This window comes from Mustelus asterias, chromosome 21, assembly GCF_964213995.1.
Source record: "Mustelus asterias chromosome 21, sMusAst1.hap1.1, whole genome shotgun sequence".
NCBI classification, from domain to species: Eukaryota; Metazoa; Chordata; class Chondrichthyes; order Carcharhiniformes; family Triakidae; genus Mustelus; species Mustelus asterias.
The window spans coordinates 74,430,498-74,457,453 of record NC_135821.1 but is presented as its reverse complement, the minus strand read 5'-3'; the positions used below and the strand labels follow the sequence as shown (position 1 = coordinate 74,457,453).

General features: G+C 44.0%; 1 protein-coding gene across 1 annotated transcript; it reads left to right on the top strand.

The window, feature by feature from the left end:
• The first annotated feature begins 20 nt into the window (after positions 1 to 20).
• LOC144509420 (ras-related protein Rab-39B-like) lies at positions 21 to 23,922 on the top strand. Its single transcript, XM_078238284.1, has 2 exons — positions 21 to 398; positions 21,781 to 23,922. The coding sequence occupies exons 1-2, from the start codon at positions 94 to 96 to the stop codon at positions 22,199 to 22,201; spliced, it is 726 nt and encodes a 241-aa protein (XP_078094410.1). The 5' UTR covers positions 21 to 93; the 3' UTR covers positions 22,202 to 23,922.
• The last annotated feature ends 3,034 nt before the right edge of the window (positions 23,923 to 26,956 follow it).

Here is a 26,956-nt window from a genome sequence, read left to right as displayed (position 1 = left end):
CCAATGGCTGGGATTTTCTGGGAAGCATCACATGATGCCAGTAAAACTTTTGAACCAATGCGAGCAGCAAGATAAGGATATCCACTTCCGTCAATGGGGAGACAGGGTAACTGTGTCTGGAACAACAACTTGACTCAGAGGGTGGAGGGAGAGTGCAGCACACACACTGCTCTGGAACATGCTATGGATGCTATCTGGCAGTACCAGTTTCGGATTATCCTCCTGGGGGACTCCACAGTGGGGAAATCCTCTCTGCTGAAGCGTTTCACTGATGGCTCGTTCAGTGAGGTGCAGGATCCCACAGTGGGAGTGGATTTCTACGCTCGCGTGTTGGAAGTCGAGCCGGGCTGCCGGATCAAACTCCAGCTGTGGGACACCGCTGGCCAGGAGCGCTTCAGGTCAGTTTGTGTCACAGACAGACACAGACATCCCTCCCGTCACCAGTTACGAAACATTCGTGGTCTGTGGGATGATTTCCTGAAACGCTCTGGGACAAGTTAGTGAGTAATGAATGGTTAGTGGCAACTTGAAGCTTTGGAACAACTGTTGACACTTTTCCTTCGCTGCAAGTTAGTCTCCAGTGTTTCTGTTCTGTCTGTACCCAGAGAGTGTGGGGAAACTCCCTGACCCAGGGAATGGTCCAGGCGAATGGGCTCGAAGCATTTAAGGGGACACTGGAGAAACAGTTTAAATTCAGATAATTAGCTCTGCCCCACCTCGACCCCTTTGTTTTCATTCTATTGTATTTAAATTTTTACGGTTCTCTATCTTCTTGTCTGTCTTCATTTTTCTTCTCCCCCCCACCCCCCCCCCTTATCCCCCTTCCCATACCTTTTCTCCCTCTTTTTCTAAATCTTACCTCTGTCCCACCCCGGCAACATCATTTTAGTTTCTCTGCCGTTTGGCCATCCACACCCTTTATTCTCTCTGTGGACAGGGCGGCACGGTAGCACAGTGGTTAGCACTGCTGCTTCACAGCTCCAGGGACCTGGGTTCGATTCCCGGCTTGGGTCACTGTCTGTGTGGAGTTTGCACATTCTCCTCATGTTAGCGTGGGTTTCCTCTGGGTTTCCTCCCACAGTCCAAAGATGTGTGGGTTAGGTTGATTGGCCATGCTAAAATTGCCCCTTCGTGTCCTGAGAGGTGTAGGTTAGAGGGATTAGTGGGTAAATATGTAGGGATATGGGGGTAGGGCCTGGGTGGGATTGTGGTCGGTGCAGACTTGATGGGCCAAATGGCCTCTTTCTGCACTGTAGGGTTTCTGTGATTAGCAGTCTTTTCCCCTGGTTTCTGTGGTTATGACTCATCATTCATTCCCTCACCCTGCAGTATAAATATCTCCCACTTTCTGTGCCTTTTAGCTTTGACAAAGGGTCATCTGGACTCAAAACGCCAGCTGTTTTCTCTCCTTACAGATGCTGCCAGACCTGCTGAGATTTTCCAGCATTTTCTTCTTTGCTTTTAGATTCCAGCATCTGCAGTAATTTGCTTTTAAGCAGTTTAAAGTTTATTTATTAGTCACAAGTAAGCTTACATTAATACTGCAATGAAGTTACTGTGAAAATCCCCTAATTGCCACACTCCGGCGCCTGTTCGGGTACATAAAGGGAGAATTTAGCATGGCTAATACACCTAACCAGCACGTCTTTTGGACTGTGGGGGCGGGCGGGCGGGGGGGGGGGGGGGGGGGGGGGGGAACTGGAGCACCCAGAGGAAACCCACATAGACACGGGGAGAACGTGCAAACTCCGCACAGTGACCCAAGCTGGGAATTGAAAGTGGGTCCCTGGCACTGTAAGGCAGCAGTGCCAACCAGTGCCACTGAGCCACAGATGAGAAAGAAGGGTTTATATTGTTCGAGTTACTTGAGGACAGACAGGAGGAGGCTTGATTGGACTATAACATTAGCATGGACTAGTTGAGTGAATGGCCTGGGTTGTGCTGTAAATCTTAATACAAACTCCTTTCCTCTTTCCTGAAATATTTCTGTAAATTGAATACATGCTTTTAAAAAAACTTTATCAGCATTGGATGAATACAGCATTGCATTAACACAATATCCTGAAAGTAACAATTCTCCATGCTTGTACTGCGTTCAGTGTTGGTGTGTTGAATGTAAGGCGGGGCATTGTAACAGGAGGTAATAGTTGCAGGTTAACACCACACGTGGTTAGAACAGGAAATCGATTCATATGTTTTCAATATTCAGTCATACTTATCGATAACACTCATACCTGCAAAGGTCCATGCATTTGTAAAAGGAGGGATGAATGAATAGCTGCAATAAGCAATGTGTTCTAAAAAAGTTCAAATAATACATTGTCTTATTGATAAATTGTTTAAGATGTTTATTAAATAGTCATGATGTGGACAGAATTCCCACTCACCTGAAGAAGGGTCTTAAGGCTCCGAAAGCTAGTGGCTTTTGCTACCAAATAAACCTGTTGGACTTTAACCTGGTGTTGTTAAACTTCTTATTGTATTAAATACAGGACAGAGACAAACTGAAAATTCAAAATTCTGATTGATTTTATACATTCTCTGGGTGCTCCGGTTTCCTCCCACAGTCCAAAGATGTGTAGGTCAGGTGGATTGACCATAGTAAATTGCCCCTTAGTGTCCCAAGATGTGTAGTTTAGATGGATTAGCCATGGGAAATGCGTGGGATTACGGGGATAGGGTGTGAGAGAGGGCCTGGGTAAAATATTCAGTGCAGTCTCAATGGGCCAAATGGCTTCTTCTGCACTGTAGAGATTCTGGGAATCTTGAGGGATTATATCAAGTATGAAATATAAGTTGATTTTATTATGAATTTCTCCTATAATTGTACATACCTGCGAGGGTTTCCTTTGGGTGCTCCAGTTTCCTCCCACAGTCTGAAAGACGTGCTGGTTAGGTGCATTGGTCATGCTAAATTTTCCCTCAGTGTATCCAAATAGGTGTCAAGAGTGTGGCGACTAGAGGATTTTCACAGTAACTTCATTGCAGTGTTAATGTAAGCCTATTTGTGACACTAATAAATAAACTTTAAGGAACTAGACTGGTGTGTGCTTTGATCGCTAGAATTTTATCCTTTCTGTATTCATGAAGCCATTGTTTATTCTGTTTCCTGGTGTGAATGCCAGAGAGAGAGAGAGTGTGCATTTACCAGAATCGTGGTGCTTAGTGGAAACAAACCATTTTACTATAAGTTTCAAACTAAATAATTGATTTTATAATCTTGGAGAAGAAGGAAACTGGAAAGAGAATTGTGGAAGTTTTTTTAAAATAAATTCTGAAGAACCGAGAAAATATGGATGTAACCAGGCTGCTTAATTTATGTAGCACTGTTCACACCTCCAGCCCTTTCAAGGCACTTCACAGTGAGGCATAGTTACTGCTTTGATGTCGGAGACATCGCAGTCAGTGTATCCCTCAAACTGTAACGAGATAATGGACATGAGGGGAACTTCTTTGCTCTTTGAATAGTGAGGGAAGGCAGGCCTTAGTGTGATCCAAAATACTGGTTAGGTGCATTGACCCGAACAGGCACCGTACTGTGGCGACTAGGGGAATTTCACAGTAACTTCATTGCAGTGTTAATGTAAACCTTACTTGTGACTAATACATTTTTTACTTTACTTTTTACATCATCCCCCAACAGTGCAGCATTCCCCCCAGCACTGCACTGACATGTTAAAGATTCTTGTGGTCAATTCCATGGAGGGAAAGTTTGAATCTAAGTCTGAGTTCAGCCACTGAGCCAAGTCTGACTCCTTAGCCTCGCACTGGAGTAATTAAGTCCAAAACCGGAATGCCTAAAGTCAGACCAGAGGTTGGTCTGCTGGTTGTTTACAGATTTGCATCAGTCGTTTGGCTGCAAATCTCAAATTACTGCCTCGTTTTGAGAAAAGGTGGATCAAATGTCAATTTCTGTTAAGGGTGTGGAATTTTTTATCTGGTTTCCTGTATATGGGCTCACAAAGTGGGACACGCAAAGACTTGCCTTTTATGATGATATGTCTCTGCACGCCCCAAAGTGATTCACAATGAATTGTTGACTGCGCTGGCTTTCTGCAAGAGATTAGCCTACCAAATTAAAGTGTTGAGAAATCTTGTCAGAATCTCTTGCTTGAAATCTACCACTGAATTTGTATAGCACCTTTTTTTAGTGTAATAAAACATCCCAAGGGACTTCAAAGGAGTATCTTAAAAATGAAATATGAACTTGAGTCACCTCCGGAAGTATTCTGTCAGATAAGAGATGGGTTTTAAGGAGTGTCTCAAAGACTGAATTGAGGGCGGGGAGGCGGGATTTCCAGAGTTTAGGGCCCAGGCAGTTGAAGACAGCTGCCAATGGTGGAGTTATCAAAATGAGGGTTACTCCAAGAGGCCAGAATTAGATGAGTTCAGATAAGGGGCGGCACGGTAGCACAGTGGTTAGCACTGCTGCTTCACAGCTCCAGGGTCCCGGGTTCGATTCCCGGCTCGGGTCACTGTCTGTGTGGAGTTTGCACATTCTCCTCGTGTCTGCGTGGGTTTCCTCCGGGTGCTCCGGTTTCCTCCCACAGTCCAAAGATGTGCGGGTTAGGTTGATTGGCCAGGTTAAAAATTGCCCCTTAGAATCCTGGGATGCGTAGGTTAGAGGGATTAGCGGGTAAAATATGTGGGGATAGGGCCTGGGTGGGATTGTGGTCGGTGCAGACTCGATGGGCCGAATGGCCTCCTTCTGCACTGTAGGGTTTCTATGATTCTATGATATCTCGAAGGGTGGTGGGGCTGAAGGAGATGACGAGGGAGGGGGGGGGGGAGAGGAGGAGGGGGGTGGTGGCTGGTGAGGCCATAGAAAAAGTTGAAAACCAGGTTGGGAGTTATAAAACTGACATGTTGTTTGATCAGGAGCCAATGTAAGTCAGAGAACACGGGGCTGATAGGGTAATGGGACTGCGTGTTATTAAGACATGGATAGCAGAATTTTGGATTACCTCAAGAGTGACTCATCACTTCTCCAGCAGAAAACAATTTATGTTCCTCATGATATGTATCAATTTCTTGTATTAATGCAAAATATAAATTATTGCAGCAGATCTCATTTAAGTGCAGTAAGTATCAGTACCTTCCAGCTATAATGATTTATTATTGTCATTTGTATTAGCATACAGTGAAAAGTATTGTTTCTTGCATGTTATGAAACTTAGAAAAGAAACTTAGAAACCCTACAGCTCAGAAAGAGGCCATTTGGTCCATCGAGTCTGCACCGGCCACAATCCCACCCACAATCCCACCCAGGCCCTACCCCCAAATCCCTACATATTTACCCACTAATCCCTCTAACCTACACATCCCAGGACACTAAGGGCAATTTAGCATGGCCAATCAACCTAACCCACACATCTTTGGACTGTGGGAGGAAACCGGAGCACCCGGAGGAAACCCACGCAGACACGAGGAGAATGTGCAAACTCCACACAGATGGTGACCCAAGTTGGGAATTGAACCTGGGTGACTGGTGCTGTGAGGCAGCAGTGCTAACCACTGACATAGGGGAGAAGGAAAGGAGAGAGTGCAGAATATAGTATTACAGTCATAGCTAGGGTGTATGGAAAGATCAACTTAATATAAGATAGGTCCATTTGAAAGTCTGATGGCAGCAGGGAAGAAGCTGTTCTTGAGTCGGTTAGTACCGTAACCTCAGACTTTTGTATCTTTTTCCTGACGGAAGAAGGTGGAAGAGAGAATGTCCGGGGTACATGGGGTCCTTGATTATGCTGGCTGCTTTTCCAAAGTAGTGGGAAGTGTAGACAGAGTCAGTAGATGGGAGGGTGGTTTGCGTGATGGACTGGGCTACGTTCACAATCCTTTTTTAGTTTCTTGCGGTCTTGGTCAGAGCAGGAGCCATACCAAGGCGTGATACATCCGGAAAGGATGCTTTTTATGGTGCATTTGTAAAAATTGAGAGTCGTAGCGGACATGCTGAATTTCCTTAGCTTCCTGAGAAATTCAAGGCGTTGGTGGGCTTTCTCAACTATAGCGTCAGTGTGGAGGGTTCAGGCCAAGTTTGTTGGTGAGTTGGACATCTAGAAACTTGAAGCTCTCGACCATTTCCACTTTATTACCGTTGATGTAGACGGACATGTCCTCCACTACACTTCCTGAAGTCAATGACTAGCTCCTTCGTTTTACTGACATAGATTATTGTCATCACACCCATTTCACCAGATTCTCCATCTCTTTCCTGTACTCTGTCTCATCATTGTTTGGCTTGCCAGTTTCATATTTGGATCTCAATGTTCAAATGTCACTTAGTGGAGTATCTCTTGACCTGCGGAGAGAGCTTTAAACCGACCATCAACTGCCTATTCTCTGGGGTTAGGATGGAGTTTACAGGGAATGGAATAAAATTTAGTCACCGTTATTTCAAAAATGACAGTTATTTTAGCAGGATATGTGCAGATCAGTCATTGTCAAGATCTGAACAGATTCCACGACAGGTGGCACACAAGGTTTTTAGGGCTACCAATGATACTGACTTATTTGTAAAGAGCTTGAAGGTCATTACAACTGGCTGGAGTCCCATAGACTAGTGAGAGCCAATAATAATGACCAGACTTCCAACTCTGACTATCTACCAGTTCCTGAGTGGAATTGGCTGAGCTGCAGAGTTCTGGGTAAGTGGGAGCCGTGATTGTCCCTCACTAAAGAGTGGTCAACCAAGGTCAGATCGCTGTCCGATTCTCTCTCGCACACCATAGCTGTTTGGTCGCATCACCAGCAATATGTGAACGCAGTGTCTATAATACAGAAGAAATTGCGAAGTGTTTTACAGAGGGCCAATCAAAATGGATGCTGAGCCAAGAAAGTGGATATTGGATGGCCAGGGAGGGGGAAGGAAAATATTGATCGGTGATAGGTTTTAAGGAGGTCTTATAAGAGGAAAAGAAGATGGAGAAACACTAGGTTTGGGGAAGAGAATTTAGACTGTGGGAACTCGGTCAGCATTTTCTGAAGAGGAAGAATAAAGGGGGATGGGTTGTTTAGAGGGCGGGGTTCTTTGGTATCACTCTTCCTTCTCATTAGGATCAGAAATAGGTGTCTCTGTTTCTTCCAGATAGATATATATTTCCAAGACATTAAATTAATGTTGAAAGATCCTTGATCCTTTTGCCTCTAATCTCAACACTGGATTGTGTTTTTTTTAAAAAATATATATTTTGTGAAGCTATTGATCCTTTGTTGTCATGTCAGTTATTTTCTGACTTCTCAATACAGTGATTGATATTCACTTACGAGGCCAGAAAGTGAATATTTTTTGGCTATTTGATTGTAGCGACTATTTGAGTCCACGATTGCTTGCTGACACATCTTTAAGAAGGGCTCAAGGGCAGCTAATGTAAATACTGAAATATCGTTTGCCTGAACCAGCGGTTAGACAATTAGAGAGCTCCAAATGCCATCAGGCCTGTCATTAGTTTACTCAGAACATTGCAGGATCTTTTTAAGTGCTGTGTTTTTTAAACAACTCGCTGGCTAAAAGGTCGATCCATTTTAAAAGCTTTCTGTGAAACTCAAACTTTGACTGAAAAGAAGTAACTTTGAAATATCCTGAGAGGGAAACATTCCATTACTGGGTGCAGCAGCCTCACAACTTGTTACTGCTTCCCAGTTCCATGCCTCTCGCTGAACAGCCTTTGAGTTGTTTGGTAGCCAATGTGGAAAAGGTTACTGATAGGTCATTCTATCTTTTTTGGTGCAGACCTTAACTTTGTCTAGTTGGATTATTGAACATTCAAAGATTAAAATCAACTTCCATTGTAATGACTGATGGGTGGCACAGCGGTTAGCACTGCTGTCCCACAGCACCAGGGACCCGGGTTCAATTCCAGCTTCGGGTCATTGATTGTGTGGAGTTTGCACGTTCTCCCCATATCTGCATGGGTTTCTTCCGGGTGCTCCGGTTTTCCCCCACGGTCCAAAGATGTGCAGGTTAGGTTGATTGGCCATGCTAAATTGACCCTAGTGTTAGGCCTTTTAGCAGGGTAACTGTGTGGGGTTATGGGAATAGAGCCTGGGTGGAATTCTGGTCGGTGCAGACACGATGGGCTGAAAGGCCTCCTGTACTGTAGGGATTCTATATAAAGGTCTGATGGATCTGTGATAAACTCTGTGTAATATGACACTGAATCATACAGTCTGAAGGCTGATCTCACCAGAGGTGGTTTGGAGCACATGGTTTAGTGAGTAAACAAAAATAATGATGATCCACTCTTCCCAATCCTCATTATTTAGTGTTATGATGATAAAGACTCTTGGCAAATGTGAATCAAAAACAGAAAATGCTGGAAATTCTCAGCAGGTCTGACGGCATCTGTGGAGCGAGAACAGAGATAACGTTTCAAGTGTGGATGATCCTACATCAGTGTCTCTTCTTAGAATCATAGAATCCCTACAGTGCAGAGGGAGGCCATTCAGCCCATCGAGCCTGCACCGACCACAATCCCACCCAGCCCCTATCCCTGTAACACCAAATATTTACCCTGCTAATCCCCCTGACAATTTAGCATGGCCAATGCACCCAACCAGCTCATCTTTCGGACTGGGGAGGAAACCGGAGTACCCGGAGGAAACCCACGCAGATACTGGGAGAACGGACAAACTCCACACAGATGCTGACCTGAGGCCAGAATTGAACCTGGGTCTCTGGTGCTGTGAGGCAGCAGTGCTAATCACTGTGCCACCGTGCCAGCCTATCCAGACTTGAAACCTTGGCTCTGTTCTCTCTCTCAAATTTGCTGAGATGTTCCAGCATTTTCTGTTTTTGTTTCTGATTCCAGCATCTTCCGCAGTACTTTGCTTTTATATTTGGTAAATGTGAGTTGTTGTCACTCCCTGCTGGATGTTCATGCATGTGCACCGGGGGAAAGAACATGTATATTATCACCGAGTACTTTACAGCCAATGAAAAAGGGGAGTCATTGTTGCAATGTTGGAAAATCGGCAGCCAATATGTGCACAGCAAGCTCCCACAAATAGGAATGTGATAACAAGAGCAGATCATTTTGGTTTAAGTTTAAACCTGGGTCTCTGAATCACGGCACCTCCAGCAGTATCGCACTCCCTCAGTCCTGGAGTGTCAGCAATTGTTTTTGTGCTCCAGTCCAGGAATGAGATTTAATCCCACAATCTTCAGAGTGCTATTAAGTGAGCCACAGTTGATACTTAAGTGACTGCACTGTAGCCAAATTTGGAGATGACACAAAAATAGGTGGAAAGGCAAGGTGCGAGAGGGATACAAACAGATTACAAAGAGAAATTGATAGGTTAAGTAAGTTGGCAAATAAAGTTTATTTATTAGTCACAAGTAAGGCTTACATTAACACCACACCCCGGCGCCTGTTTGGGCCAATATACCTAATCAGAATGTGGGAGGAAACCGGAGCACCCGGAGGAAACCCACGCAGACATGGGGAGAACGTGCAAACTCCACACAGACAGTGACCCAAGCTGGGAATTGAACCCAGGTCCCTGGTGCTGTGAGGCAGCAGTGCTAACCACTGTGCAGCCTGGCAGCAATGGAGTATAATGGGGGAAAATGTGAAGTTGTTTATTTTGGAAGAGAGAACAAAAGAACAGAATATTATTTAAATGGAGAAAAGCTGCAACACAGGGACTTGTGGGGAACTTGTGCACGAAACACAAAGCTAGCACACAGATGCAGCAGGTAATCAGGAAGGCTAATGGAATGTTGGCCCTTATTTCAAGGGGGTTGGAGTATAAGTGTAGGGAAGTCTTGCTGCAGCTGTACAAGGTACAGGTGAGACCACATCTGGAGTAATGTGAGCAGTTTTGGTCCCCTTATTGAAGGAAAGATATTATTTAATTGGAGGCAGTTCAGAGAAGGTTCACTGGGATGATCCCCAGTGTGGAGGGATTGTCTTATGAGGAAAGATTAAACAAGTTGGGTCTCTGCTCAAGGAATTTAGAAGAATGAGAGGTGATCTCATTGAAACATACAGGATTCTTAAGGGGCTTGACAGGGTAAATGCTGAGAGGATGTTTCCCTCATGGGAGAGTTTAGGGCCAGAGGGCATAGCCTCAGAATAAAAGGGCATCAATTTAAGACTGAGATGAGGAGGGATTTCTTCTGAGGGTTGAGAGTCTTACCACAGAGCTGTGGAGGCAGAGTCCTTGTGTATGTTTAAGGCTGAGAGAGATTTTTGATCAGTAAGGGAATCGAGGGTTACGGGGAAAGGGTAGGAAAGTGAATGTGGGAAATGTTGGATCAGCCGTGATCCGAGTGGATGGTGGAGCAGGTTCGAGGGGCTGAATGGCCTTCTCCTGTTATTTCTTATGGTCTTAAGTGGGAATTAAGCTTCCATGGTTGAATAACCTACCAATTGAGTGACCACAGCACATCTTTTTAAAAACTAGATGAATCAAATATTGCATGATGACTGTCTACAAACTACCTAATTACCTTCAGGTGATATAGGACAAGGAGGAAGTGTATGGATTGCATTCAACATTGACTATCCTTCAATAAATCTCTTTCTTTATGGCCTGTCCTGCACTTTTTTACTTTTTCCTCTAATTTTCTTCCCTCAGTTACTGAAGATACTGATTGACTCTGGGACATATTTCTAATGATGCCGGCGTTGGACTGGGGTAAACACAGTAAGAAGTTTAACAACACCAGGTTAAAGTCCAACGGGTTTATTTGGTAGCAAATGCCACTAGCTTTTGGAGCGCTGCCCCTTCGTCAGGTGGAGTGGAGAAATGCTCACAAACAGGGCATACAGAGACACAAACTCAATTTACAGAATGATTGGAATGCAGTCTTTACATATTGTCTGTATCTTTAAGACTTGATTATGTGAATGGAGGGAGCATTAAGCACAGGTTAAAGAGATGTGTATTGTCTCCAGACAGGACAGCCAGTGAGATTCTGCAAGTCCAGACAAGCTGTGGGGGTTACAGATAGTGTGACATGAACCCAAGATCCCGGTTGGGGCCGACCTCATGTGTGCGGAACTTGGCTATCAGTTTCTGCTCAGTGACTCTGCGCTGAGTGCACAGGCATTCAGCCTCTGATCTTCAGGTAAGCGTTCTCCAAGGCAGCCTTCACGACACACGACAGCGCAGAGTCGCTGAGCAGAGACTGATAGCCAAGTTCCCCACACATGAGGTCGGCCCCAACCGGGATCTTGGGTTCATGTCACACTATCTGTAACCCCCACAGCTTGTCTGGACTTGCAGAATCTCACTGGCTGTCCTGTCTGGAGACAATGCACATCTCTTTAACCTGTGCTTAACGCTCTCTCCACTCACATTGTTTGTACCTTTTAAGACTTGATTATCTGTAAAGACTGCATTCCAATCATTCTGTAAATTGAGTTTGTGTCTCTGTATACCCTGTTTGTGAGCATTTCTCCACTCCACCTGACGAAGGGGCAGCGCTCCGAAAGCTAGTGGTATTTGCTACCAAATAAACCTGTTGCACTTTAGCCTGGTGTTAAACTTCTTACATATTTCTAAGGCAACATCAGCATTTGCTGCATCTAAGTGGTCTTTCTATATGAAGCCATCCAGAGAGACAGCAAAGCTTGATCTTGTTCTCTTCGCAAGTGTTCACCTTGAGCGATCCTAACCTAGTGATCAGGGGCTAGAAAAGCTGCCTGAATTTTCCCTTTTCCTAGCCTGGGAATATTGAGGGTAGTTGCTGGACTCTCCCACTGCAGTCGGGGACTTGTTCACGTATTGGGACGGCACAGTGGTTAGCACTGCTGCCTCACAGCGCCAAGGACCCGGGTTAAATTCCAGCCTCAGGTAACTGTCTATGCAGAGTCTGCACGTTCTCCCTGCGTGGGTTTCCTCCGGGTGCTCCAGTTTCCTTCCACAGTCCAAAGATGTGCGGGTTAGGTTGATTGGCCATGCTAAAGTGCCCTTCAGTGTCAGAGGGACTAGCTAGGGTAAAGGTTACAGGGATAAGGCCTGGGTTGGATTGTTGTCAGTGCAGGCTCAGTGGACCGAATGGCCTCCTTCTGCACTGTAGGGATTCTATAATTTTTTTTTTCTAGCCTGTGTTCCCTATCGTGCTCTGCCCAAATTTCAATTTTGCATTGATTCTGGTGGTGGAACCACAGAAAGCAGTCCTGGCTGCAATATAAATAAGGTGGTTCTCATGCCTCTGGCAGCAATGGAAACCCACATAAAATGATGTGAAAGCTTATTTATTAGTCACAAGAAAGGCTTACATTAACACTGCAATGAAGTTACTGTGAAATTCCCCTAGTCACCACACTCTGGCACCTGTTTGGGTCAATGCACCTAACCAGCACGTCTTTCAGACTGTGGGAAGAAACCGGAGCACCCGGAGGAAACCCACACAGGCACGGGGAGAATGTGCAAACTCCACACAGACAGTGACCCAAATCGGGAATTGAACCCGGGGTCCCTGGCGCTGTGAGGCAGCAGTGCTAACCACTGTGCCGCCCAGGGTCAGTATTTATTGATCTGTATAGTTTGGCCTTGAACCAGTTGTGATGCCCCGAGCAATGACCTGAGTTAGTTGAGTTAATTGAGCAGGAATCAGTATTTTAAATTAGTGTCTTTCTGATCTGGATGACGGGATAGCTCAGACAGTGCGCTGCCCATTGGCTGTTGGTGGAGTGGGAGTTATGATGCATTTGATCCTTTTGTTCATAAAATAATTTGTAGTCAGGCATTGTTCAAATTTTAACTTCAGCCGAGCAAACTAAATGAGAGTGCATTTTTTTGTCAGAGGCTCGATGTTTGTGTTGTAGAACTGAGTCATAGTTTGGGAAGGCCCAAAGTTTAATCCCCGGTTGCCGTGAGTCTAGCACATGAACTCGAGGGGGGGAAATTAGCCCGTGTTACACCAGTGATTGTTTTCCAATGACCCTTGTTAAGTGTGGAGTTTGTGCACAGCAAGACTCCATGTGATCAAAGCCAAATCTTGGGTTTTTTTTGTTTACTTTCAGTGATTTTTGTTGAGGGTTGAATATTGGCCAAGGCACCGTCGGGAACTCCCTGCCGCTTCATCAACGTAGGATATTTTCCTTCCACGAAGGGTGGGCAGGGTTTCGACTTATCCAAAAAATTGCATTTCCAAAATTGGGTCACTTCATCAATACTGCGCGGAGGCGACTATCTAGGCTTCGTGCTCAAATCCCCAGAGTGGGACTTGAACCCTTCTGGCTTGAAGGTGAGATTGATGGTGAGCCATGATTCACACCTATTTATTTGTATAATGATTCAGGGTAGAAATCTGAGCTTTCTGTAATTGTCCAGCAGGTTGGTATTCCATCAACTCCTTCATTTTGTTTCCTGGTGTTTGTGGGAATCCTGTAAACCTCACCATCATTCTACTTTGCAGACTGGTGTTACATTAATTTTGAAGATAATTGTCTTGATTATTTATTGAATTGGAAAGATGTTCTATCAGGAAAGGTTCAATGATTTGAGCAGTGTGAAAACTGCTATCATGAGACCAGTGCAACTCACATTTCTTCTTTAGTTGGAAGGTTTTTAATCCTAGCCTTTCTGTTCAGTTGTTCAGTTGGTTCGCTGGTCAATAAGTGACAGGCAAGGTGCAAAGTCTTGGCTCTTAACAGTGTTAGAAATTGGGCTCCAGGTGTTTTACAAAAACAAATGAGTGATGCTGTCAAGGGCTGTTCCAGATATCTTTACCATTTCCAACCAAACAATAGGGCTACCTATAACCAGTAAACAGTTATATCAGGCTGATTGGTTAGGGACACAAAAAAAAGGATTGTCACTTTGACCAGGGCCACATTTCATTGGATTATTTGGGCAAATGGAGGCTTAAAAATGCCTGCAAACTCAGATCTGCTGCTGATTAATGAAAAACATGTATAGTTAAGAATCAGCAGTTTAAAATTATTTATTTATTTATTATTGCCACAAGTATTAATGCTGCAATAAATTTACTGTGAAAATCCCCATGTCACCATACTCTGGCGCCTGTTCGGGGACACCGAGGGAGCATTTAACATGGCCAATGCACCTAACCAGCACATCTTTCAGACTGTAGGAGGAAATCCACAGGGAGAACGTGCAGACTCCGCACAGACAGTGACCCAAGCCAGGAATCGAACCCTGGCACTGTGAGGCAGCAGTGCTAACCACTGTGCTGCTGTTTTGCCATGAGTGGACCAAATTGATCTAATCCTGGGGGGAAAAAAAGCAGACCTTTGCTATTTACTAATCTTTTATTGTTGTGTGATGCAGTGGATGGCGTCCCGGTCCTTGAACCAGAAGCTCTGGGTTTTAATCTCATCCTAGGACTTGATGACTGAGGAAGTTGTGCTCATAACGTGGCCAAACAAGTTGAGTATCTGCCTGTAAATCCTCCTAGCACACGCCAATGGCAGGAGTGAGAGGCATTCCTGGTCAGCTGTGTGATGGAAAGAATGTTGGAACCTCCACCATCAGTCCATAGCCCCAGACTGTAACATGCCTGCAAAAGCACATGTTGCCACAGCAACTTGTACTCCAAGTGAAGTTTGACACACTGTCATACCTCTTTGTGACAGATCTGGCATAATGCAAATTGCTATCAATGTAGCTGCTCAAATTGTCTGCAAAATATTAATGATCTCACTTCACTTTTCTCTGGTCTCATTTTGGGCAGTCATGTCATTTGTATGCCTAACGTCAGATTCCCGAAGCAACTGTTCTACTCGAAACTTGTTCGCACCAGGAAACTCCCAGGAGGACAGAGGAAATGCTTTGAGTTCCCTCAATGCTTCCCTGAAGAGGTCAGACATTGCCACCAATTTATGGGAGACGCTGGCTTGTGACAGAAAAGGATCATGGGGGAAGGCACCGAACATGTCAGGAGTCTTTGTGAATGTGCAGAGGTGAAGTCGAGGAATCAGGCGTTCAAAACTCATCCCACTGACCCTGCAAGTGGCAGAGACTGCAAATCACACATTGGATTTATCAACCATTGGAGAACCCATCTAACTGGAGTGGGAGCAAATTATCCTTGATTGTGAGGAGATCATGTTGAGTCCTGACTCTGCATTCAGGCTGCAACGTTAGCATTGGTACAGAATGAGGCCCCCTTCATACTAACACTTTAGTTCTAGAATGTGAAACCTGTTCTAGTACGTGGTACCTCTTACCGGCATTACAGTTCTAGAATGTAAAGCCTCTTCAAATTGGCGCTACAGTTCTAGAACACAACTTGGGAATTTCTAAACTGCTTTGTTCAACGCTAGACTCTCTCAGCCAAATGCAGATGGTGTCAACCCTGAAGAAGGCAACAGTGTACGTGAAATGTTTCCTACCAGTCCGTACTCGTGGAGTGTTTTTGTTAATGTGAAGCATTAACAAAGCTTAAACCTTGAGATTGTAGAGCTTTTAAATACTGAGCTCACAAAGAGAAAATATGAAGGAACAAGAACAGAGTCAATGTTTTGGGTCATCGGACTTGAAACGTTGGCTCTATTCTCTCTCCACAGATGCTGTCAGACCTGCTGAGATTCAGTTTGTTTCAAATTCTAGCATCCACAGTATTTTGCTTTTACGAAAATGTAAAGGAGTCTTTCTTACTCAAAGGCGTTTAATTAGTATCATGTGAATTTAACATGTTTTCTCCTTTTTAAGAGGCAGAGGATTGAATCAGTAATGTAAATAAAGTTTTATAGTTTAGGAAGTGTTATTCCTAATTCTTGAATACAAGTCTACAATTGAGGAATATTTGCTCTTTGAATTAATCATGATGTGCACTGCACCAAATAATTAAGTGTAGTCTGGCTGGCTGTCTTTGGGGGTTTTAATATATTCCCTGTGATTTACTTGTGCTGGTTCACTCCTCCATAAATGGTAAATTCAAAGGCCAGAATTTTAATATTTTCTGTAGGCCGGATGTTACCTGGATTTTGTTCAAATTTGTCATTTTTAGTTTTATCAGGGGAGGGGTGGGGGGGGGGGGGAGAAATGGCCAGCCAAAGAGTTAAGAGATTTGGACTTCAAACGCGTTAACAAAGGATCACTGAACGAGATTCTTTTGCCTACTATTTAGCATAAGAAGCTCACCCGTTTATTTGAATGGCTCTCTTATTAACACGACACTGCAGGGTTTCGAATCAACAGTTAAAACTGCAATCAGTTTATTAGAGAAATGGTGCAAGGTGTTGGGAGTATTAATCTCCAGCCTCGCGACTCTGAAGTGTCCGCGCTCATCTAATTTTGACCTCTGAATCATCGCTGATTTTAATTCCTCTACCATTGGTGGTCATGCGTTCCTTAGCTAGTCCCTAAGCTCTGGAATTCTCTCACTGAACCCCTCCGCTTCTCTACCACCTCCTCCTCCTCCAAGGTACCCAGTAGAACCGCTGACCAGGTTTTGGCCATCTTGTTCTGATATGGTTCAGTGTCAAATTTTGCTTGATGATATTCTCATAAAACACCTTTGGAAATTTCATTACATGAAGGCAACATACAAATGTAAGGCATTTCCCATAGAATCTTATAAGAATTGCTACAATGCAGAAGGAGGCCATTCGGCACATCCAACCTGCATTGACTGTCTTACCCGTGAAGAAGGGATTATAGAGTCATTGAGTTATAGATTAGAGATTGATTGTGATGACACTGAATTTCTGACTGTTTAAGTGGACACGCTATTGGATCAAACGTTCTGAAAGCAGGGATTAATTGGTCTCTCAGCTTCAGAAATCCTATTACTCAATTTACACATCCAAATTGATTGTTTATTTTAGTTGTTTCAATGGTACAAGTGCGAAACACTTGAAACTTTATTGAATACAGGAGTTGAGATGTCTTGTTGAAATTGGACAAGGCATTGGTAAGGCCACACTTGGAATACTGTGTACAGTTCTGGTCATCCTATTATAGAAAGTGTGCAGAAAATATTTACTAGGATGCTACCGAGACTTGATGGATTGAGTTATAAGGAGAGGCTGAATAGTTTGGGACTTTTTTTCCCTGGAGCGTAGGAGGCTTATGGGTGATCTAATAGAGGTCTATAAAATAATGAGGGGCATAGATTAGGTAAATAGTCAACATCTTTTTCCAAAGGCAGTGGAGTCTAAAACTACAGGGCATAGGTTTAAGGTGAGAGGGGAGAGATACAAAAGTGTCCAGAGGGGCAATTTTTTCACACAGGGTGCTGAGTGTCTGGAATGAGCTGCCAGAGGTGGTAGTAGAGGCGGGTACAATTTTGTCTTTTAAAAAGCGTTTAGACAGTTACATGGGTAAAATGGGTATAGTGATATAGGCCAAATGCGGGCAATTGGGACTAACTTGGTGGTTAAAAACTGGGCAGCGTTGACAAGTTGGGCCGAAGGGCCTGTTTCCATGCTGTAAACCTCTGATTCTTTGACTTGTAAAATGCAAGTATTTGAATTTTTAAAAAAAACACACCCACCCCCAGTGTTCCCTGTAGAAACTGAAGAGTTTCCTGAATAGTCATTATCCCAAAAGTGCTTCTTGCAATTTTTTTATACATTCCAAGACATGAGCCTGATTTCAACCCTCGCCCACTTGTACAAAGTTTCAAATCAAGCGCATGATTTGATTTATTATTGTCACATGTATTAGTATACAGTGAGAAGTATTGTTTCTTGTGCACTGTGCAGACAAAGCATACCGTTCATAGAGAAGGAAAGGAGAGAGTGCAGAATGTAGAGTTATAGTCATAGCTAAGGTGTAGAGAAAAATCAACTTAATATAAGGTAGGTTCATTCAAAAGTCTGATGGCAACAGGGAAGAAGCTGTTCTTGAATTGGTTGGTATGTGACCTCAGACTTTTTTGTATTCTTTTCCTGATGGAAGAAGGTGGAAGAGAGAACATCTGGGGTGTGTGGGGTCCTTGATTATGCTGGCTGCTTTTCTGATGTTATGATCTCATAACTGTTACTATAGTGTACATTTAACAATGATTACAGGTAAATGCAGTGAATTATACCATTCTGTGCAATAGGGTGAGGGATACTTGATGGGAACAATTGCTTGCCTTGGTCAGGGTGTTGGAAAGGGGGGTGTAGTTGAGACGAGGTGAATGAGTTGTTTCAAAGAGAAATGGGTTCTGATATGTTCTTTTAAAAAAAAAAGATCTCAGCAGGAAGAACTGACCTGGCTTTAGGAGTCCAATTTGGGGTGAGTGGCCTGCAGGAGTAGGGTCAGACCACATGCTGTGCCTCCAGCCCCTTGTCCAGCCTGTTATTTTCTGCCTGTGGTTAGGCCAGTTGTTGGAATGTATCACAGAAGCAGGTCTAAAACAACAACGCTATTTCTAACAGGTTCCAATAGTCCTGGGTTTAAAACATCCAGAACTCCTGCTCCTGAGTTCCACCTTGCTGGGAATTGTGTGGCTGTGCATCCAAACACTGGTTAAGGACAAGATTGAGCTTGACTGATACCAACCATTGCCAAAGTCCTGTTGCCACATTGCTGTCTAGACTTTTGCATTTGGGAAAGAATACTAGAGGGGGAATAATAGAATAGAATCTCTACAGGGCAGGCGGAGGCCACTTGGTCCATCGAGTCTGCACTGACCACAATCTCACCCAGGCCCTATCCCATGCATTTACTCTAGCTAGTCCCCCTAACTAAAGGGTAATTTAGCATGGCCAATCCACCTAACCCGCACATCTTTGGAATGTGGGAGGAATCCAGAGCACCCGGAGGAAACCCACACAGACATGGGGAGAACGTGCTAACTCCAAACAGTCAACCAAGGTCAGAATTGAACCTGGGTCCCTGGCGCTGTGAGGCAGCAGTGATAACCACTGTGCCACCGCGCCGCCCTTGGATTTGAACATTGTTTCCATAAAGGAAAGTTCTGTCCTACAACTTTAAACGTGCTCTGACAAAAATTAAACTGCAATAACAACATTTTGGCACATGCACTGTGCAGATTTGTTTGGCCAAAGTTATAAACTGCCGACGTTACATTTAGCACGGAATGCAAGGTGATGCAATTGGCAAAAATAAATTCAGAACAGTGACTGGGAAGCTCTTGAACAATCTGCAACGTTTGTTTATGAACTATGAATGCCAGCATAAACCCCCTTGCTGAAAAGGGTTTTGTGTAAAGAAAAAGCTTAAGGTTTATATTGAATGCCACATTTAAAGATATTACTCATGGAGTAAGGAGCTGGTTTCTGCATTGTCAGTCGCTGTGGATACAATAATTAGTGTCATCTTTTCCAGTGAAACAGGGACACATCCAACCTCACTGGTAGTGCTGACCACACAACAAAACATCACGAGCGCTGTGCTGAGTCTCACATGCACATGATGGAATGGTCAGACATTAGCCCGAGAAATATTCTGAAGGAAGGGTGTTGAAAGTGATTGTAAATAAGATCAGTCTTCTGCCCGATGGGTAAACACGCTGTTTGTGTCACTGAATCCTAGTTATAGTTTAAGTTATAAAGAGAGGTTGGATAGGCTTGGGTTGTTTTCTCTGGAGCAGAGAAGACTGAGGGGCATGGACAGGCTGGATAGGGAGCAGCTGTTCCCTTGGTTGAAGGGTCATTTACAAGGGGACACAAGTTAAAAGTGAGGGGTGGGAGGTTTTGGCGGGGGGGATATTTGAGGAAAACCTTTTATACCCAGAGGGTGGTGGTGATCTGGAATGCACTGCCTGGGAGGCTGGTGGAGACAGGATGCCTTGCATCCTTGAAAAAATATCTGGATGAGTATTTGGCACACCAAAACATTCAAGGCTATGGGCCAAGTGCTAGCAAGTGGGATTAGGTGGGCAGGTCAGGGTTTTTCATGCATCAGTGCAGACTCAATGGGCTGAAGCTCCTCTTCTGTACTATGGTATTCTGTGATTTTGCTGACCTGAAAAATCACAAACGTTCAAAGTGATTCTCTGCTGAGTTGACGCCTCTTAGGGAAGCAGGTGGTGGGGCTAATGTTGGCCTCTGGATCCCAAGGTGGGACAGGTGTTGGGGGCAATGGGGCTGCAATTGAGGGCTGCCACTCCTCATGATACAAGGTGCATGTTTGACTGGCCGGCGATGACTGGATCAGGCCTGACTGTGATACTCTTGGGGCCAAAGTAACTGGCCCCAAGTAACTGTTCGGCCATGCTGCAGCACAGACTGTAGGGGGCAGGAGCAAATGCAATTATATTCGATGACTCCTAAGCCCTCTTGGGAGAGGGGGAGAGAAATGACTCCCTTGGTATTGTGCCTGATTATTAGTGCCACTTAAGGGTGACTGAACACAGGTTGAAAAGTCCAGTTGGCACTGGGTAACATTGCCAAAAAGTGATTCCTGCAACAACTTCACTCCAAGTTTAATGTAATCCTTTATACCAATTGTAAGAATCCTGATTCTTGAGGCTTGGCGGTCAGGTAGTGTGATTTAATGTTTTTTTAAAATAGGCTTACGTTCATGTAGGGCCTTTCATGGCCAGCAAACACCTCTGAGCACTTGACAGTAATGCAGTACTTTTGAAGTGTAATCACTATTGTAATATAGAAAACATAGCAGCCATTTTACACTCCGCAAACACTGACGAGTTGCAGGTTAGGTTGGTTGGCTGTGATAAATTGCCCCTTAGTGTCAGGGGGACTGGCAGGTTAGATACATGGGGTTACGGGGATAGGGCCTGGGTGGGATTAATGTCAATGCTGGCTTGATGGGCTGAATGGCCTCCTTCTGCATTGTAGGCTTCTATGAAACTCCCACAAACAGCAATGTGACGATGACTGGATCAGTTTTTATGATGTATATTGAGGAATAAATATTGGCCAAGATACTGGGGATAACTTCCCTCCTTCAAAATAGTACAAAGAATCCTTTTACGTTCACCTCCGAGGGAAGATGGGACCAAATGTTGACACCTCCAAGAGTGCAGCCCTCCCTCTGTACTGCACTGGAGGTTGTTTTGACCTTGTTTGTGTAACTCCAGGTTCCTTGGAATCCGTCTTTGACCTATGACACCTGTAATGGGGTTTGAAAAGCTCTCAGTAACTGTTATAAGCTGTAGACCCTGTGTTGTCAGACTGAGGTAAGTTTAATATTTGGTGCTGCTGTTTTGCCAAGCGCTCAATTATTGATCTCAACGAGACTTTCCAGGAAGTCACTGAGCAGCCAGGAGGACGAGTCCCAGGAAGCCAGTGTGTTGCCAAGGAAAAGTCAAAGCTCAAACATTTGCTTTGTTGCTCTTGCTGTAGATGATACCTGACCACCTGAGAATTCCAAACCTCTTCAATCACACTCCCTGTAACCTAGCTTCTGAACTTGGCGGCGGTGATGGGGTAAGAAGCAAAACCAGGAAGGGAAAATAATCGTACCGTGACAGCTGAGTTGGCCAACTTCAGTTTTCTAGATGTGGGTAATGAGGAACAATGAAAGTCATTGAGTCCACCAGCTGAATATTGTAGATGAGTCTCCAGTCACTGCTCACAATGAGTTGTTGATTTGTTTCTAAACATTTAGTCAGTTGGTTAGCACTGCCATGGTGGCACAGTGGTTAGCACTGCTGCCTCACAGCGCCAGGGACCCTGGTTCGATTCCCGGCTTGGGTCACTGTGCAGTCTGTATGTTCACCTCGTGTCTGGGTGGGTTGCCTCCGGGTGCTCTGGTTTCCTCCCACAGTCTGATAGACGTACTGGTTAGGTGCATTGACCATGCTAAATTCTCCCTCAGTGTACCCGAACAGGTGCCGGAGTGTGGTGACTAGGGGATTTTCACAGTAACTTCATTGCAGTGTTAATGTAAGCCTACTTGTGACGCTAGTAAATAAACAATGTTGTTGTATTTTTTCAGATCAATTACTCGATCCTACTACAGGAACTCTGTCGGGGGTCTGCTCATGTTCGATGTGACCAACCGGAAGTCATTTGAGAGCATCAGGGAGTGGCTGACGGAGGTTAATAACCATGTCTATCCAAACAAGACAATTTTCGTGCTGGTTGGGCATAAAAGTGACTTAACCGACGACCGTAATGTCTCCCGCGAAGAAGCAGAGAAGTTGGCAGAGGCGCTGGATCTGAATTACGTCGAGACCTCAGCCAAAAACAACAGCAATGTTGACCTGGCCTTTATGAAACTAACAGAATGTATTTACGGTTCGATGAAAGTGGGAGAGATTGCACTGGAGGATGGTTGGGATGGAGTCAAACGAGGATTTAATCCACGAGTATTAGAACGGCCAAAGGAGGAAAAACAGAGTGATTGTAATTGTTAGCCTGGCCTTGGGTGTAAGTCATGAGTCACTATGCTAAAAGGAGGCAAACCACTTGCAACATGTATTTGCATCATGCGATTGTATATCATATTAATTCCCCCACCCAGTTATTTAATGTGGAACTAATGCTACAAGAGTTAGAAAACCAGCAATCATTAACCACAAAACTTGCTCATAATAATGGGTGGAGTCTGGAGGTGCAAATTCCTGGAGCAGGAGTAATTCTCTGAGGGAATTTGCTTGTACACTCATGTAAGTTTTTACACCCAATAGTGCTTGAATGAAATTGGATACCATAGTTTTGGGTCATTGTGGGATCTTCTCATTAACCAGCAACAAGTTTAATGGGAGCAGATAGTTTTCTACTCTGAGATATTTGGGCAGTGAAGAGCAGCTTAACATTGGATTTTTTAAAAAAAATCCAATTTCTTTGGCTCGGCAGCCTAATGGTGGAATATGGGAAGCGGACCCCGTATCCTGGCAGCTCAGGACTGGATGTGTGGGAGCTTTTATTAATTTTGGGGTCCTAGGCCTAGCGTGGACTTACAATACATCAAATAAAGTTTAATAAATAAAAGGGTTTTGTTGCTACCTGGGGCACCAACTTTAAATGTCGCCGGTCTTTGGGTCCATTCAGATTTTGGGACAGCAGATATGGGATTCAGAACCAGTATTTCGATGTCAATCTGTTGTATAGTTGTCACGGGTTTCATGTATGTGAGATTCACACAGCCTCATTATTACTTCTGCCCATTGAGTTTCTGTTATCTGTACATTTCTGGACTTTGGTAACTGATCTCGTAAGCAGTTTTTTGTGACGGCAGAGATTGCACCTCAGTAAATAGAAGGGAAACAATAGCACAATACAACAATTGATTGAATCTGTGCAATGAGGTAATACCTGTTGATTTGAAGTGAATAGAAAAGTATTTTCAAGACCTATCATTCAATAACATTAAAGAGATATTGGCATCTCCTTCATGGTCAAGTGCTTCTGTACAAGGGAAGAGTAAATTCCAGGATTGCCCCTGATGGTTGACTGCTTGCTGAAATGCCCTTGGGGGAGGTGGGCATATTGGGCAAGAAGAGGTGTGCTTTCACTGTGATGCCCTCTATTGTCAAACAGCCTAGAATGAAGAACTTTAAGAATGTCTCCATGGGCAAGTCATAGTGATTTAAGGCACAGAAGGAGGCCATTCAACCCATTGACTTCATGCCGGCTCTCTGCAAATCAATCCAGCCAATCCCTCAATCCAGCCAATCCCACCACCCAGCCCAATCCCTGGGACCCTGCAGTTACTACTGAAGGACTTTCAGCACGCACCTTGCCCATCAGCCGGGGTGGGGAGCAGATTGGCACCTTTCCTTCTTTAACCATTGGAAAATGGTTGGAATATTCCATTCATCCTTTGATTTTTCTGATATGTTTTCTTTCTTGGGTCTTCCATAGATCAAAACTCTGATTAATATTGCTGCAGTAAATTTCTAATTTACTTCTAGTTTTAGCAATACAGCAACTCCTGGAACTGACCATGAAAATTTGAGGTAGACCGAGGATGAAGGTCAAGATAGATAACCATTGGATTTGTCAAAAATGTTTTTTTACAAATAGTTAATGTAACCCATTGTTAAACTTGGCATAGAGTAATTGTATAGTGCACATAATTCACAAATAATTCCTGTAAAGATGAATAAACATGGTAATTGGATGTCTTTATCTATCAATTGTTTTCCGTTTAGCCATGTTTTTTTTAAGGTGCAGGAATATAATTTAAAAGTAACAATCTTTGATGAAAGACATAATGGTATTTTAGTGTCAGATTCTATTCTGCTGTGACCAGTACTGTTCCCTGGAAAAGAGAAGACAGATTTTCTCCCCCCACGTTTTTTGATCTTGTTTTGAAATGAAGAATTACACACAAGAAGTTGATTTGCGTTAACACTGGAGGGACACTGATAGAAAGGTCACTATTAGAACATTCTGCCATGCTGTAACATTTGTACAAAGGTTAAGTCCAGCAGAAATGTACATGTTAAAGCTTCATTAAAGGGAAATTAACAGAATTATGCATTCTGGAATAATAACAAGGAAACTATTAATATCCACACAGATTTGCAGTGCGAGTCAGCTTTCCGAGGTCAATGTCAATTGCCACTCTTGTCTAACTGTGCACAGTGGTTAGCACTGCTGCCTCACAGCACCAGGGATCCAGGTTCGATTCCTGGCTTAGGTCTGTGTGGAGTCTGCACGTTCTCCCCGTGTCTGCGTGGGTTTCCTCCGGGTTTTCCAGTTTCTTCCCACAGTCTGAAAGACATACGGGTTAGGTTCATTGGCCATGCTAAATTCTCCCTCGGTGTACCCGAACAGGCGCCGGCGTGTTGTGACTAGGGCATTTTCACAGTAGCTTCATTGCAGTGTTAATGTAAGCCTACCTGTGACACTAATAAATAAACTTCAACGATTTTAGCATCCGCAGTGTTTTGCCTTTATCCTGATTCTGGGAAGTGTCAATGGCATAAAGTTTATTTATTGGTGTCACAAGTCGGCTTACATTAACACTGCAATGAAGTGAAAACAAAAACAGAACATGCTGGAAAATCTGTGGAGAGAGAGAATAGAGCCAATGCTTCGAGTCTGGGTGACCTTTCGTTAGAGCTCGATCAGCATCCAGAATCCTGTTTTTGAACAACTGACCCATGACTTCCTGCATGATGAAGAAAAACAGGTTGTCAGTAATATTAACAGTGAATTAATTTTCTCCAGTTGCTGTGCTTGAACGTTATGCATTTTTCTTCAGAACCTGATTTCTTCTGGTTGTCAATCTAGTTAGCACAGCACCCATCTGGTTCACTAATGTCCTTTTAGGGAAGGAAATCTGCTGTCATTACCTGGTCTGGTCTACATGTGACTCCCGAGCCACACCAATGTGGTTGACTCTCAACTGCCATTGGGTAGCTAGAAATGGACAAGAAATGCTGCCCATGTCCCATGAATGAATTTTTAAAAATGAATTTTTTAAAAACACTCACAGCAGTGAGGCCAGCATTGGCCATTGGTGGGTTGAGAATACACACTGCATTCTATCCTGATGGACCTGGGATCTCTGCTCCAGGTATCGACTCCAAATGTATTCCCAAACAATGACAGGACAAAATAACAGCCCAGAATTGGTACTGATACACGGTCGCTGCTCCACTGCTGTTCCGTCAATGCCATCATTGTAGAGCATTTCTTTACGACTCAATCCTCAGTGTCAACACAGCACAGCAGATATCTATACACTTTCTTTTTTTCTTGCTTGTAACTATTATCCAACTGTGTTGAGGTCTGATACAAAAGTAAAGCAGTATAGGTGTTAGAAATCTGCAATAAAAACAGATGATGCTGGGAAACCTCAGCCGATCAGGCAGTGTAGAGAGAGAAACAGAGTTAACTTCCGTTTGAGGTTGACCTACTGGTGCTGACACACTGCTGGATAGATTCTGCCACATAAATGTGAATCTCTGCAACGCTTACTGAACTATCACTCTTGTGATCTTAGTTTAAATGCAAACAATTTGTTCATGCTATCCGCGGCTTTCAAATATTGAACACCCATCGAATGATATTACAATGTATATTACAGTATATCGATTCATTAACCAGTAAAATAAGCTATCCCAAAATGTATCTACTCCCAGGACTTGATGGTTTGAGTTATAAGGAGAGGCTGGATAGACTGGGACTTTTTTCTCTGGAGTGTAGGAGGCTGAGGGGTGAACTTATAGAGGTCTATAAAATAATGAGGGGCACAGATCAGCTAGGTAGTCGATATGTTTTCCCAAAGGTAGGGGAGTCTAAAACTAGAGGGCATAGATTTAAGGGGAGAGATACAAAAGGGTCCAGAGGGGCAATTTTTTCACACACAAGGTGGTGAGTGTCTGGGACAAGTTGCCAGAGGTAGTAGTAGAGGCGGGTACAATTTTGTCTTTTAAAAAGCGCTTAGACAGTTACATGGGTAAGATGACTATAGAGGGATATGGGCCAAATGCGGGGGAGGAACCCACGCAGACATGGGGAGAACATGCAAACTGCACACAGACAGTCACCCAAGGTTGGAATTGAACCCGGGTCCCTGGCACAATGAGACAGCAATGCTAACCACTATGCCACCATGCTGCCGACACTAAGATATTGGGACTAGCTTAGGGGTTAAAAAAGGGCTGGCATAGACAAGTTGGGCCGAAGGGCATTTTTCCATTCTGTAAACCTCTATGACTTCCCTTCTATCTGATCTGAGGTTAAATCGTTGAACCAGTAACCAACGTTTCTGTAGCATACTTACGATGGGATGATGTATCGAGACATTTCTCGGCAGAATTTTCAGACAAATCTTGATATTGAGTCACATGAGATATTAGTGTCTAGGATCATAGAATCCCTACAGTGCAGAAGGAGGCCATTCAGCCTACTGAGCCTGTACCGACTCTCCAACAGGGATCTTACCCAGGACCACCCCTTACCCTATCCCTGTAACTCCTCTCTGGGAGGAACCCACGCAGACATGGGGAGAACATGCAAACTCCACATAGACAGTCACCCAAGGTTGGAATTGAACCCGGGTCCCTGGCACAATGAGACAGCAATGCTAACCACTATGCCACCATGCTGCCGATACTAAGATAGCTGAGGAAAAGTTTGGTTAAAGAGAGGTTTTAGCAAGTGTCATCTTCAGGGTAGAAAGCGAGGTGGAGAGAACTCCAAAGCTTAGGACC